The 15405-nt window shown below is 41.5% G+C and overlaps 1 protein-coding gene across 2 annotated transcripts in view; it reads right to left on the reverse strand.

Moving 5' to 3' along the window:
- Positions 1–262: 262 nt before the first annotated feature.
- GLI3 (GLI family zinc finger 3) overlaps positions 263–15405 on the reverse strand; it is a 337975-nt gene continuing 322832 nt past the window's right edge. Inside the window, exons 10-14 of one of the 2 annotated variants that reach the window (XM_036246667.1) lie at positions 15029–15178; positions 13756–13920; positions 8311–8601; positions 3840–4167; positions 263–2994 (exon numbers count right to left, since the gene is read on the reverse strand). In XM_036246667.1, the coding sequence (XP_036102560.1) occupies positions 695–2994; positions 3840–4167; positions 8311–8601; positions 13756–13920; positions 15029–15178 (3234 nt within the window). In that variant the 3' untranslated portion in view covers positions 263–694. The remainder of the gene's footprint in view (positions 2995–3839; positions 4168–8310; positions 8602–13755; positions 13921–15028; positions 15179–15405) is intronic. The other variant, XM_036246666.1, reaches the window with a different exon arrangement.

The following is a 15405-nucleotide window of genomic DNA, read 5'->3' on the forward strand; positions in this document are numbered from 1 at the left end:
CCCACAAAAGCACACTATGGACAGGAAGAATTTAAAACCCAAACTGTGAGCAAACTAATTTAAAGACCCCCAAATTTCCACTTGTGGCAACTGTCAAAAGTATGCCCTGAACTGAATTAGGGGTGGGGAGCATGTCAAAAATCTGTGACCTATGCGACAATTCATCCACAAAAGATTCTTAAACTCGCTATCCACTCTTGTGCCTAATGTGGGAATTAAAAAACAAAACAAAACAAAACAAAACAAACGAGCATATGTAAAGGAAAATTTAAAAGGTGGAGTTAACCCCTTAGTCAACAGCATACCAACTCCTATTTTCTCTGAGTAACAGAGAAGCATGCCCCATCCTTTCATCTGACCTCTCTTTAAAAAGAAAAAAACATGCACGTCGCACATTTATACTGGTTTACTAACAAAGGGGCAGACTTACAGTTTTTCTTAAAAAGGGGGTGTTTCGAGTGTAACAATACTGATTCAAACTGAAATGGAAGACAGTTTCTCCCTAGAATACTTTAGGGTTTTTCAGAGTTCTTTTCCATAAAAGGAATATACTTGAAACACATCCCAGTTAGGTGAGATGAGATTGCTAAAATACATAGAGAACTAAAAAAACAAACCAGCAAAAAACGGACTCAATTTAATCTTTTAAACTCCTGAAGTTTCATGTTCATTGGCAGTCCTTTTTTCCTAGCGCCTATTGCATAACTGCAAGGAATTTGCTTTCTTCTGCAAGGGAGGTCAGCAAAGAACTCATGTCCCCAATGGCCATGTTGGTGGTGCTCACAGACAGTGCTGGCAATGGGACGGACGTTCGTGGCGTCGTGAGACGGGAGGAGCTATGGGAAAGGTTCTGAATGATACTTGGGCTCAGGGCTCCTGACATCAAGCTGCCATGGTCCCCATCATCTATGATCGCATCAAAATCAATCTGCACCCCTTCCAGGTCATGGCTGTCAACTGTGCTTGTCACCTGGTTAGCACCTGGGGAAAGTAATTCAGAGTTTTCGGTGCTGGCCCCCTGTAGCAGGCAGTTGGCTTCTGAAATAGAGAATGAACCAGTTTTTATATCTTGCTGACTGAAGCCAATGGTTTGGTCATAGAACTGACCAGAGTAACTCTGCACATTAGAACAGAGTTGATGGGGTTGCCCTTGTATTTCCATCTTGATGCCATTGACCCTGCAGGTCTGACTTGTGTCACTGTGCTGTCCTGGCTGTGAAGCGGGGCTGCCCCTCAGCACAGCCTGGCGCCTGCTACCTCCATAGCCAGCATATGGCTGGTAGTCCCTGACAGCTGCCAAGGGAGGCCCTGGTAGGCTGCTCTCTGGCCCTTGACATACACTGATATGTGAGGTAGCGCTAACCTGCCCTAGCATCTGCTGTCCTGGTCGGCCTGCTCCCTGGTGGTGCACGCTGTCACTGAGTATTTGGTGAGCCAAGTATCCCTGTACCACTGGGTATCGGGCTGGCGTGCCATTCACTGTGCTGCCAGCTGACTCATTGGGCACCACTGACAGGCCAAAATCCTGCTGGCTCCCATTCCCTTGCATGGTGGTACTTCTCAGCTTTGCCACTTGAATCCCAGCACCACAGGCACCGTCGAGCAAGCCGGGGGCCCCAGGCTGCCTGTTGGGGCAGTTCCCATACTGTTGGACCTTATAGGGAGGTTCATGGAAGACATTTCTGTTAGCACCAGTCCCACCACTGTGTACCGTCAAGTGCTCTGGCCCACCATAGGTGCTGCAGTGTTCCCCAAGGGTCTGATAGATCCCGGCTGGGCCAGCCCCATTCCCCAAGAGATTCTGTGGGTGGGCACTCATGTTGTTATATAACCCAAAGGCTCGAGCTGGCTGCGCTGTGGACCGCTGGCTACATTTCAGCCTGGAGGAGGACAGGTCAGCGCTGCCAGAGCTGACCTCATTCCACTGAATGGGCAGGTCAGCTTTGCTGGCTTCAGGGCAGGGCTGGTCCAGCTCATGGTACTGCTGGCTGGCGTGGCTATCTGACAGTCCAGGCTGGTCAAAGTCACCATGCCCACTCCCCAAGCTGGGCCCATGGGGAACTGTGCAGTCATCAGAGAGGGAGCTCTGGAAGTGCTGGTCATATCCAGCCTGGCTCTGGGAATTTAAATACTGTACCACATCATCAGGTAAGAAGTCCTCATCACTCAGGTTCATATCAGTGTCCATGGTCAAGGACTCCAGGGTAACGTTCTCGGTAATGCTCGGAGGACAAGGAGATGAGTGGAAATGGCGGGACTGGGCACCCTCCAGCCGTGTGTAATTCTGAAGCACTAAGTTACGCTTTTCCAGAGATGGAGGCAAAACTGGAGGGTTGAAGCTGTTTAGGCTACTGAAACGCTGTACCCTAGGCAGGGAGAGGTTCTCTGAGACCATCCTCACAGGGTCGCTGGCTCTTCTCACACTGTGGCCCAGTGCATCCTGGGGCAGCAGCGGCCTCCGGCTATAACTGTGGGCTCCCCCGTCGCTACATCTCCGGGGAGGGTGGACAGGGGGCAGGGCCCCCGTGGACTCCCTATCATCCCCAAGCAGGGCCATCCTGGTCTTCAGACTCATCCTTTCCATGTTGGGCAGCGGTGTGGGTGGTGGCCCACCGGTGGCAGCAGCATACTTGGCTTTCAAGCGATATTGCTGGGCTGGTGTGAGGCTGAGCAGGCTGGGCAGGCCATCGCACTGGCTGGCCTCGCTGGACCTGCGCGAGGCATCAGTGGAGATGGGGTCATAGGAGTCGGCCACACTCACATTCTGGGGCCGACCCTCAGCCTGAGATGCCTCACTGGACCTCCGGCTTGAGAAGCAGGGGGAAATGCCCGAGGAGCGGCGGCTGCTCAAGTATGCCGAGCTGATGGTGCTGGTGCTGCTGTCCCTCCTGTTGAGCATGTTCAGCATGGTGACATCCACCCCAGAAAAGTCGTTTCTGTTTGGGAGGAGGGTCATTGGCCCACCCAAACTGCAGCTGTTACCGGGCTGGGTACCTAGAAAGAAAATGTGAGAGAGATGAATTTATTTCAGAATGATTTATAACAGGCCTCAGCAAAAAGTAAAAGGGCTAGGTAGTAACTGTTTTCAGTTCCCCACTTCAGGCAGTCTCTATGATGACTACCCACCTCTACGATGAAGTACCAAAGAGCCACAGGCCACACTGAAGGAGTAGGTGTGGCTAAAAGCCAGTAAAACTGTACTTACAAACTCACAGGCAAGGTTCTGGGACACTTGGTTAAACAAAACAGTAAGGACTGCCTGGATCAATTAAGTTCCCACAGGCCTAATGCAAGGGCAGAATGAAAAGCCCAGGATGTATACACAGCACTGAAGTTATAGGCATGTCGACAGGCCAAAGGCATTCCAGGATTTCATGTCCACACTCAAAGATTCCTGTGACATCCTATGAAACTGTAACACAAAATGTTCACCCTTGTGATGTGCTCCAGGCAGTCAGTGTTATCTCAGGGGCAAAAACTGACTGACTTGGGGTGACAGTGCAAAAGGTTGCTGGCCTTTCCCTGAACTGGACAAACATCAGTAAGGTGGCTTGTAACCTCCTACTTTTAGATGTAGAAACAAGAGACAGGTGCTGACCACAGATGCCTCTGCTGCTGGGATTTCTTCACCTGGTCAAATAGTTATGATTCCAATATCAGAATATGAGTCCTGCACAGTTTTACTTTTTGTTTTAATATGTATGATTGCAGCATAATTTAAGACTGGTGGAAAAGTTAGCAAACATAAAACCAAGGGCCCGGTTCCTCTCATGGTACTATGGCTGAATTTAAAAGAACCAAAAGTCCTGAACAGATACGAAGTCTGACACAGAACTCACCATTTCCTATAAAAGGAGAGACTGCAGGGGGCTTGGGGGGTAGGATGGGGTTCAGTCGTGGAAGCATTCCATTCACTTGTTTGAGCCTTTCTAGTTTTACATGCTCCATCCATTTGGTCCCTGCTGGGTTTCTCCTAGCTTGCAGAGCAAGGGCTGTGGTTGCAGTGGAAATAGTTGAGTCCATGACTGGGGTTTCGTCGATGGCACTGAGGTCTCCCACACCACTTCCTTCGCTCAAAGGAAGGTCGAGCCCACTGTTGGAATAGTTGCTGATGGGGGACTGTTGGCTGCTGCATGAAGACTGACCACCAGGGCTTGGCTGAGATGTCTTTTGGGGTCAAGAGAAAAGAAAAGAAATGTTACAGGAAAGAAAGCAAATAATGAGAGATGATGCAGATCAAGACGTGCAGGACACTCAGTGGACTGAATGAGAACCAAGTTCTGACAAATGGAGGTGGCTTCCCTCAACCACAATGACTGATGGACCACCAGGTGGATACGCAGTGAGGAGCAATAGAAAGCAGGGAGGGCCAGAAGTGGTGTGAATATGATAACAACCATGGAACCCTGTCCAAAATGCCAACTCTGCAAACACATCTCCTGGGTTCTAATCCCACTTCCATGATTTTATTCTTTGGGCAAATTACTTAGCCACTCTAAACCCCAGCTTCTTTATCTGTAAAATAAGGACAAGTTATTTATCTCAGAGATTGTTGTGAGAATTAACTGTGAAGCCCTGAGAGCACACTAAGTGTTGTTTAAAAAAAAAAAAAAAAAGACTGGGGCCTGGGTAATAGTAACTGATTGGCTCAGAGATCATTAGCGATGATTATCCTAGCTGGCATTAGTCCTTGGGGTCATTGTGCTGGGCTTATATACATGGAAGACATACTCCATAAGCACACACTACCTCCTCCCCAACAAAAGATCCTCCAAGCGGCTCAGGGATGGTTTCCTAAGCTCTTTGTAATCTCTCCCCTTCCTTCTATATTTTCCCACTTTACAGAACCCCAAGTAGGGTGTGAGTAAAGGCAGCTGTAAAAGTAAAACTTCAATCACTTAGATTCTAAGTAGCTAGAGGTGCAAAAGCCTTCAAGTTGCAGCCACTTTGAATCTGATGTGCCCTTAGCATTTTACTAGGACAAGTAGGCAAAACTGCCCTAACCTAAACCAAGTGGACTGTGTAAGACAATTTTGCAACTAGATGGGAACCTAATAGTCCACTGGTTCTCAGTCAGGGAGAGGCCCCTCCATGGGCTCCTGCAAATGGGGGGTAGAAAGCTCCCTGTCCATGTATCTAGGGAGCATCACATAAAATGGCTTGTAATGAGCTGTCCACACAACTTAGAACTATTCTATCAAAAATTCCCCTGATGCCCTGGTTGTTAAACAGCCTAACATTTTTTGTGCAGATGAGAAAAGGAATGTTCTGAGAAGCTGAGTGAATGCCCAAAGTCACAAAGTCAATGGTGTGACTAGCCATTTTTCCTGGCACAGAGCAACTTCATTCCTCTCTTGAGCACCTTTCCAGTGTTACTCTAACCACTGCAGCCTGGCAGCAGCCAAAAGAGCTAAAGGTCCCTGGGGAAAAATAACTAAAGACCACTGTCATCCTAAGTGGAATACACAGTGCTGTCAGGATGGAGTTTGAGACACAAGTTATACTTTTTCTGCAACCACAGTACATACACCCAAGCAAATGAACACTTATTGAGTGCCACATGATACACTGAGTCTGACCTGGGCAACCAAGCAGAACAAAGTAAGAAACACAAATTTGATCATACGTTCATGAAGACTTGATTAAGTTTTTGCTTCAGCAGTCTTGCATGCCAGACCACTTGCTCCTGTTCCAAGGTTCTCGGAGCAGCCAGGGCTTTTGATGCCCTTTTTTCTGGATTGTCAAGTCAGAGTGTGTGTGTATGTGAAACTGTGTATATGTACACAAGCACATGCAGATACATGCTTCCACAGGGCATGGAAGAAGGCACAAATGCACTTGGAGTTAGAAAACTGCTTAAAGGGGCTCAGACATTTAAATACTTATTAAATTGCTAACAAAAAAACATATACTGATCTTCCTCAAAGAAGGTGGTGCATGTCTGGTCTAGATTTACACTACTCAATACGGTAATTAAATAGTCTTTGAGAACATCTGCTTGGTTGGCCCCAGAGTGATTTATTATGAAAACCTAGACAAATAAAACAATGAATTTCACCATTTAACTCCACATTTCTACAAGCGAAATGTTCAAAATGCAGTGCTTCTATGTTTCAAACATATCTGAGCAATGCTATCTATCAAAGGAATCACAAAGCACAAAAACTACAGAAAAATGAAATGAATAAAAATTAAATGTTAAGATGAAACAGAATAAAAAGAGCAGAGAAGCCAAAATTCCCTCACCTTATTACCCACTGTCCTTAGGAAGTAAGAACAAGACATTTAGGAGCATTACACAGAAGGGATGTTGGATTAATAAGAAAAGAGAAAAAATAATTTAATTTTTAGCATGACAATCAAATCAAAGATAGATTTTTACAGAAAGAATATTAGAAATGTAAATCTCATGTGATTAATAAATGTCTATGAAGACATTTACTTATATCCAAAAGTGTGTGTACATAAGTCTCCTATGAAAATTTGATTAACTCACTGATAACAATGAGCCTCAGTTTCCTCACCCATAAAGCATGGGGCCTACTAATCTCAGCCTCTGTGATCCCTTCCGGCCCTATGTTTCTATGATTTAGTTACTTTATAAAATATTTTACATCTTGTGACATCTCAGATGTCACTTAACCAAACTGCTATAAAGTTTTATTTCTACCTATTTTCTTTTTAAATAATGGGTGTTTGGAGAGGAGATGACAAGTTTTCTTGAACCAGAAATATATATTAAGGTACAAGAGATTCTGGGTTCTTAGGATGTCTTAACAACATAAATCATTGTCTTTTGACGATATAATCTAAGAGACCACAAATTCACATTCCTTGTTTCATTAAACACTTGAGGATAAATTGTTGAATGTTCTGCACAATTATTATACAGGTGGACTTTATTTTAGGAAGTTGATATGTACTCCCAAGAAAAAGTATACAAAACACAATTTATGACCTGGTTAAAGTACAGTGATCAGTCATAATATATAAATAAACTTTTTACTAAGGTGCTTTTTAAAAGCAAAGTATGGCTACCCATTAGAAAATAATGATAAATCTTCATTATTTGCATTATTTGTGGCTAAACTTAATGTCATTAAGACTTGTAAGAGTTCAACGACAAACTGAATAAGTCATTAAAATTCAGTAAGTCCATTAAATTCTAGTCCATTAAATCTAGAATTGCATATAGCACATTATTTCCTGTCCATACTGCTGCATAGTGACATTCATTCAGAATTCATAAGTGTCCATCCAATTGCTGGATTTTTCTAATTTTAAGAAAATGCTTCCTTGAACTGAGTATACATTTGCCTGCCAGATCACTTACATGCCTCTGGAAGTCTAAGTAACTTCTATCTAGTACCGTTCCTCAGCCTCCATCCACAGTGACAGACTACAATCCAACACTTTTGCAGCGCTGACTCCATTAAACATATGGCCAAATACAAAGCTACTCTTTTAATTTTTCTTGTTGTATTTTGGAAAATCTTAGATGTTTTATTATGGCACATCCTATATAAAGCACAATGAAGTTCGACAGAAGCTTTAACAGTAGCATAATCCATAGATCCTATTCATCACCAAACCATAAAGATTTTTGCTGATGATCTTTCATTCCCTCCTCCCTTGCTCTCCACCTCCTTGGTTCAGGCATCACTATGAAAATGGTCTACCAAACCATTTGGAACTAAAGTTGTCTTTTCTAAAAAGTCAACAGAGAAGCATAACTCTTTATATCCTCACCCCTTTGAACTACTACACAATGCCCTGGGGTCCCATGGCTGGTGCTTGGCTACGCCAGGATCTGCCTGCTTCTTTCCCTGTCTGAGCGCTGAACTTGGCAGCCATCTCTGCCTCTGCCTCCCCCACCACTTCATCCTCGAGTTGCACTGGTGGTTAGCTCCCCTCTTGAATTTTCTTACACAGATATGTGTTAAAGCCCCATCACACTGTTACATTTGTTTTATACACACACACACACACACACACACACACACATATATATTTTTTGATCTGCATATCCCACTAGATTATAAATCCCTAAAAATAGGGGCAATGGCTTATTTATCTTGGGGTCACCAGGACAAAGACAACAGAAAACCTGTTTACAGAAAGACCCAATGAATGATTTTCTACATTACACTGAAAACGTAGGTAATTGTGTCTTTCTATCTGACACAAGGTGGTATGGCTGCAGATCTAATTTAAAAACCATTCAGGAAACCCTGAAATTCTTTTAAGAGCAGTTATTCTATGCAGAGCTACTCTGAGTAAAGCAAATCAGAAAGAAAGTGAATGACATACCATGGGCTTCTCCGCCTTGACCGTTTTCACTTGGAGGCATTCCTCCCGCTTTGAGGTAGTGTTGCTGAGGTCCTTCTGCTCACCAAGGCCTCCCTGAATCTGTCGGCCAGGTGACCTGGACTGTGAATGGCTGCTGGAATCTCGTGATGGTGGGGGTCGAGGATGTATATCCCCACGCTGCTTCTTGGTGACATGAGCCTCTGGGCCATGCACTGTCTTCACGTGTTTCCGGAGGGAGCTTGGGTCTGTGTAGCGCTTAGTGCAGCCTGGGATTTTGCACACATATGGTTTCTGCCAAATGCCATGAGAATGAAACAATATATTTTTATGAAAGCCCTACAGTCTTTAGTGGTTGCACTTTATATTTTTAATTCTTTAAATGCACTTTCACAAAGCTTTGAGGTATTCAAATACTTCTAAATGATATAAAGGCCATTTGAACACTGTCCAAGATCTAAATAATCTGGCTTTAAGACATTACTGTTTTAGAGAGTGGTCAGGGAGAGCTAATAATATATAAATTGCATTTATAATCTTGAAAATGTTTATTCTTTTAGTAGAAAGAAGAATCGTGGTGTCACAGGAAGTGCTGAATAACTATTTGATGATGACATTGATGGTGATGATGATGACAGAAGAAGGCATAAAAGACACCCATCATTTAATAAGAATGTTATATACCTTTAAGGAAAGCTTGTGTGAAAAATTTCATATGGACATCCTAGTTCTCAGATCTAATATCACTCTACCCCCTTGTGCTTTTTTTTTAGCCCTGGCCGGTTTGGCTCAGTGGTTAGAGTGTTGGCCTGCGAACCTGATAGTGCCAGGTTCGGTTCCCACTAAGGGCACGTACCTCAGTTACAGTTTGTCCCTGGCTCCGGTTGGGGTTGTGTGGGTGGCAACCACTTGATGTGTCTCTCTCACATCGATCTTTCTCTCTCACTCTTCCTCCCTCTCTCCCTCTATCTGAGGGAGATCTGAAATAAATGCAAAAAAAAAAAAAATGTCCTCAAGTGAGGATTATAAAAAAAATAAAAATTAAATTAAAAAAAGGAAATGTGCTTTTTATACTTAGGCACAAAAAAAATTGCCTACAGATTCTTCCATGTTAGGTATCACTAAAATATGTTCCTTTTGGTAGTATTACAACACTGTGGGGATGGTCAGGGCTCAGAATATCCAGAACCTTTCTGATCCTCAAAGTTGTAAAGCCCTGTTAGACATTCCATGAAAGCTCACTCATAAACTGAAAAGGGCTAATGGATGGTGTCCTGGAGATGACGATTCCTGGTCTAGGCTCTGCTCCTGAGTATTAAAGTCTATAAATTATTTCATATTAATTTTGTTTTCTATGTGGACTAGTGATCAAGCCTACCGATACAGTCATAAAAAATAATATGACTTATAATAGCTGAATATTTTCTCAAATTACAAAACTGCTGGCATTATATTCATGACCAACATCAGAATTATGAATTTGCTTACTTGGCTTGAAATATACTCATGGATGCTTATATGAGTATATACGTATATCTATGTATACATACCAGAAGATGAGCTCTTAGGTAAACAATAGTCATAAAAAGCATGATCAATATAATGTATCCACTGCATTTAAAAAGATGCCCTATCTTATAGAGTGTATGTGTCTAAAAGATGCATTTTTACTAAAAGCCCAAGAACAGATGGAGTGCTACCTAAAATAATGATGAAAGGTCCTAATGTAGTGAAGCAAGGATTATGAAAATAATCCTAAGAGATAAACTTCACCTCCAAATTTGAAATTCTCTGGGTAGAATGGATCTCCATTAACTATGAATTACTTCTACTCAGCAGCTCTGATGATTTGCAGCATATGTGTGTATGTGTGTATATATATATACACATACACACATATATATATGAAATAAGCACATCAAATTCTATGCATTAGGCCCAGAAGAATGGCTCTGATTATTAGTGCTATTACCTTATAATACTCTAACAACAACCCTGGGCATGCTCAGTGCACTGCTACGACAGGCTGCTTCAACAGAAGACAGACTGTGATACATGTGACAGGTATATGGGGATCAGGTGAGGGTAGGAGGGAGAGGCAGGAAGCACAAAGCCAGGCCAACATTACATGTTTGGAGAGCTATTCTTCCCATAAATATATGCATGTGGATACTATGGATTCACTTGGAAATGAGGACACAGCTGTAAGTGGAATGAGTCTACAAATATTTGTCAACTCTTGCATTTCCAGGAACAGCACATACATGTGTGCCCAGGTGTCCTGTATGTGGACACATACATTACCACCTGCAAAAATCCGTATGAACACAAGTTCAGGAAACTTCAGCTTCACAACAAAACACATTAGCTCAATTATGTAGCTTGGCCCCAAATTTTGTCATCAATGACCGAAATAAAATATAACTGTAGGCAAAGATAAACACTGTCAGACTTTCTCTTTTGAGGTACCTGCATTTCCTGTCCTGGATGCTTCACTCTTGGCAAGGCCAGTACCTTTTTTGATTCACTGTACTGAAAGGTACTTTGCAAAAGCAATTGATACTTTTTGCACTTAACTTTGTAAAATTTACCCAAATAAAAATTTAATATACATTTAATGATCCCTGCTATATGCAAGACTCTCTGAACCAAAGTTATGTACAACAGATATTAATCTCAAAGATTATAAAATGTGGTAAGAAAAATAAGACTGTATGTGATTACCGACAATGCAAAGTGTGCTTGCTACAGAGGGATGTGGGAAAAGGGGGAAATCATCTTTTAGTTAGGATGATCATGGGAAGCATTAAATTTATATATTTGAGTATAATGCCCAGCCTACCAGGAAGGGTTAAATAAGATAAGGTATATGTACTAAGTGCTTACCACAATGGGTTGCACATAATAAGTGCTCAATAAAGAGAGCTTTTATTAGGAGAAGGCATTGTAGTTGGACTTGAAAGAAGGACAAGATTCTAAGGGATAAAAATGAGGGCAAGAGGATGCAAAAAAAGAAGTATCCTGAGCGAAGATCCAGTAGCAGGACCACTTCATGCATGTGGGCATGTTTGTTCAAGCATAGGTTTTCAGGAAGGGTCCATTCATGGTCATGATGATAAAAGGTCAAGACTGCGAGAGCAGGCTTGGGCCAGGTAAGAGCAGGTATAAGATTAAGGAGTCTAACATTTCCTACAGGAAAGAGGGAGCCATTGAAACTTTATGGAAAGGGAGATACAACCAAATCAGAGCTCAAGGAAACTTCTTTGGGTGGCTTTGGGAGGAGCTAGCTTCCTCAAATGAGAATTACTGCCTTCCTATTCCAGTCCAGTATTCCTTGCTGCATCTACAATAGCAAAGTGTTTGCCACATTAGCTATCGATATTCGTTTAATAAATCAATGAAGGTACAAAGCAAAAAAATGAGAGATGACATCTAGATTTAATTAGGATTGTGAGATTATGCAAAACTGGATTTCCTGGACAAACTTAATTTTGGTGTATCTGAAGCTATCCATCATTCACATGCAAGGATAAGCCTTGCATAAAGAATAGAGAAAAATAATTTTCATGTTTGTGAATAAAATATTATTTATGTGTTTATTATCAATGTTAATAATTCCTTTAGGTAATTTACTCAACTTTGGTGTCAAATGGGTATTAGACTTATTGGGGAATCATTTTGTAATGTCTAATCGCTATTTTTTATACATGAATCTAATATAATATATGTCAACTATAATTTAAAAAAATTTTAATTATTTAAATAATTGCTCAACCTTGGTAAAGATATTATTAACCAAGATACCTTCTAATCTCACATCAGATATTAATCTCTCATTCAGCAGGTCGCCTTTTACCTCACAGAAGAATAGAAGCTCAACTATAACATACTTAGTTAAAGAAAACCTAAATGTGTACATGTTTTAAAGTCCCTGAAAAGGTAGAAAACTGAGTAGTATGTTTATATGTATGCACTGCTTATCCTAACATACACACAACCCAAATTTCTCCATAACAGGAGAGAACCTTGGCCTAAAATAAATACCCTCTAAGTTTCCAGTCAAAATTATACTTAAATATATTAAATGTAGTTGAATACATCAAATTCTAAGTTCAGTTAATCAAATCCCCTAAAACATTTTAAGTAGAGATAGAATTCCAACTATAAAAATAATCATTTTAAGTTGCATAATTCAATGTCATTTAGTACATTCACAATGTTGTGTAAACATTACCATTATCAAACTCCAGAATATTTTCACCATCCTAAAAAGAAACCCTGTACCTATTAACCTTCACCTCTATCCCCACTTCCAGCCTCTAATAACTCCTAATTTATTTTATGTCTTTGTGGATTTGCCTATTCTAGACTCCTTAAAACTGTACAAAACAAGTGTAGCAGATTACACCAACTATTGCACATGGTAAAAGCATTGTTGACATATAAAAAGGAGATGCAGCATGTTTTAATATATCTTCAGTTGATCAGTTAAGAGATTCCAAATGTCATTTCCTTATTCCACCATGACCTTGTTCAAAAAGAGAGTGAGTATGTGAATCTGCAGGTGGTTAGTTTATATGAGTGTGCTTTTTAGAGTATGGTTGATCTCGTTAGAGATGTTTTTGCTCTGTAAAAGCCTTTTTGTTAATCTCTGGATTCAGTCAAGAGAAGGTTCACAGAGGAGTCAGAATTTGAGCTAGATCTTCAAGAAGTTGGAGGTCTGCAAGTAGGCATGCATTAAAATGAAAGCAAAATGAATCTGAAATAATTTTCATTCTTATGCTCCTCTGAAATTTTGAAGGGATAACTACCTAAAAATAACGGCAACACAACAGGATCCAACCATTAACCATGAAGCTTTACTCAATAGGTTTTCTTAAATAACTGACTAGAAACCATTCTGAGTTTCTGAGAATAATTTCCAAGATCGACTGGAATTTAGAATGTCTGGATATCATATTTAGCCAAGGCTGGTTTCTCTTTTTTTTTGATATAATGCATTTGAAGATACCACCTGAAGAAAACAAATAAAAAATGGCTGTTTTAGTGGAAAGCTACTGTCAGCTGTCAACATGTTGCTTCAGAATCACAGGGTCATCTTTTTCATGGATTCATCCTATTCTGGGCCTAGCAAGTAGACAGAATTCAAAGTTAAATGCTTCTGCTGTTTGACCAGTAGGTGGCAGTCCTGAAAAAAGTGGAACCTGTTTGTCAGGGGTTTTAAGAAGTTCCTTCTTCATCTGCATTACTCTCCAAAGCAGGCTTTTTTCAGCCCTACCTCAAAAGCCTCAAGCCCTCACCTGCAGTATCAGTGCTCACTCATGTTGGGAAAAGTCAAGAGGAAATAGAATGGAACAGGCTCACATCTCCAGGTACAGTCCCAGTGAAGGTACATTGTTTTTACCTATAACCTCTGGGCCCCAAGTGTGTCTGACAGGGGAGCCTTACCTCGTTGGAATGTGTTCTGTTTTGGTGCTTGGCACGATCAGAAGCATTTGAGAAAGCTTTGTTGCAACCTTCATGCTCACAGACATATGGTTTCTCTCCAGTGTGAGATCTCAAGTGTGTTTTCAAGTTTTCTAGTCTCGAGTAGGCCTTTGTGCAACCTTCAAACTGAAGACAACAGGTAAATCTGGATTACTCCACACAATAACAGCTCATGCTTAACATTCTCTCAAATTGACAAAGACTAATGTTTTGAGGGTCAGCAGCTTTTCAAAATCAAGGAACAAAAGTCCACTAAACTACATTTCCTGGGATTTCAGACAGGGTTTGGTGCAGTTTGAGAGACAGCATTTTCAGTGCTAGTAAAAGTCCTGGAGTTTTTTTTCTTAAGAGACCTCTCAGTGCAGACAATGAGTTTCATTATCTGCTCGCTGATCTCCTCAAATTCCTACTGACTTCCGATTCAGCACAAAGTTAATTATATGGCTTTGTGTCCACACAAAGGAATAGAACTTGATCATGTTTATAAAGGGCCTTTAAGATGTAAAGTATCAAGGCTGAGCAGTGCCCAGTGAAAGAAGGCCTAGCCTCACTAGGAGTCCCAGCCTAATTGTGGATAGGTCTATACTTGGCTATGAGAACAGACTAGGAGGGACAGGAAAACTCTTAAGCCATATAGGTTATATTTTTCAAAAGTTAACTTAAGCTTTTTAAATCATAGCTGGCTTTTGCCCTCCAAGTCCTCTAACACAATGGACATTAGCACTGGGGCAGGCACAGTGTCTGAGTGCTCATTTTCAGTGCCAGCCAGTGTGTCCCAGCCACCACCTGCCCACTTGTCATTCTGCAAAGCTGTACTGTCCACTGCAGTAGCTGCTAGCCACGTGGGGCTATTTATATTTAAACTTTCTAAAAACAAATTTAAAAAAATTAGTTCCCTGGTTGCTCTAGCCAAATCTCAAAAGTGCTCCAACAGGTGTATCTAGCTTATGGTTACCATATTGGATAGTACAGGTCAAGAACACATCCATCATCACCCAAAGCTCAGCTGTCCGCATTCTTTCTCCATTTCTTGCTTTCTTTCTATTTCAGAAACCACTTTAACAACCCCCCCACCCCTTTTATCACAGCACCTGCCACCCAGCTATACCACCCCTGAGCTGGGGTCATCATGTACAACCCTTAGAATATGATAGAGGACCCATGGTAGGAATCCTGACACCCACAGGTGTGAGGTGACCCTCAAGTTGATGGCCTGTGCCACCCTTGTACTTACAGTGCATTTGTGAGGTTTCTCTCCTGTGTGTCTTCTCATATGCACTACCAGCATATACTGGGCTTTGAAGGGTTTCTGCTCTCTTGAACAATCTAGCCACCGGCACACAAATTCCTTTTTCTCTCCATGAATATGGTCATTATTTATATGCTGGGGTACGAAAACAAAAAGAGAAATTAAATAAAAACATATTACTAATTTCCGAAGACAAAATAAGGGAATGCAAAAAATGCCCTAAAGACTACATGATAACTTTACTGTATTACAGATTATTTTTTCTAGTTAGCATATTTCAAGTAAATTTATTCTTATTTCCTGTGTATGTGTACTTCCTAACTAACAGAAGTGATAGTATTTGGAGGAAGCCTAATGTCCCA

Source organism: Molossus molossus, unplaced genomic scaffold (assembly GCF_014108415.1).
Source record: "Molossus molossus isolate mMolMol1 unplaced genomic scaffold, mMolMol1.p scaffold_m16_p_7, whole genome shotgun sequence".
NCBI classification, from domain to species: Eukaryota; Metazoa; Chordata; class Mammalia; order Chiroptera; family Molossidae; genus Molossus; species Molossus molossus.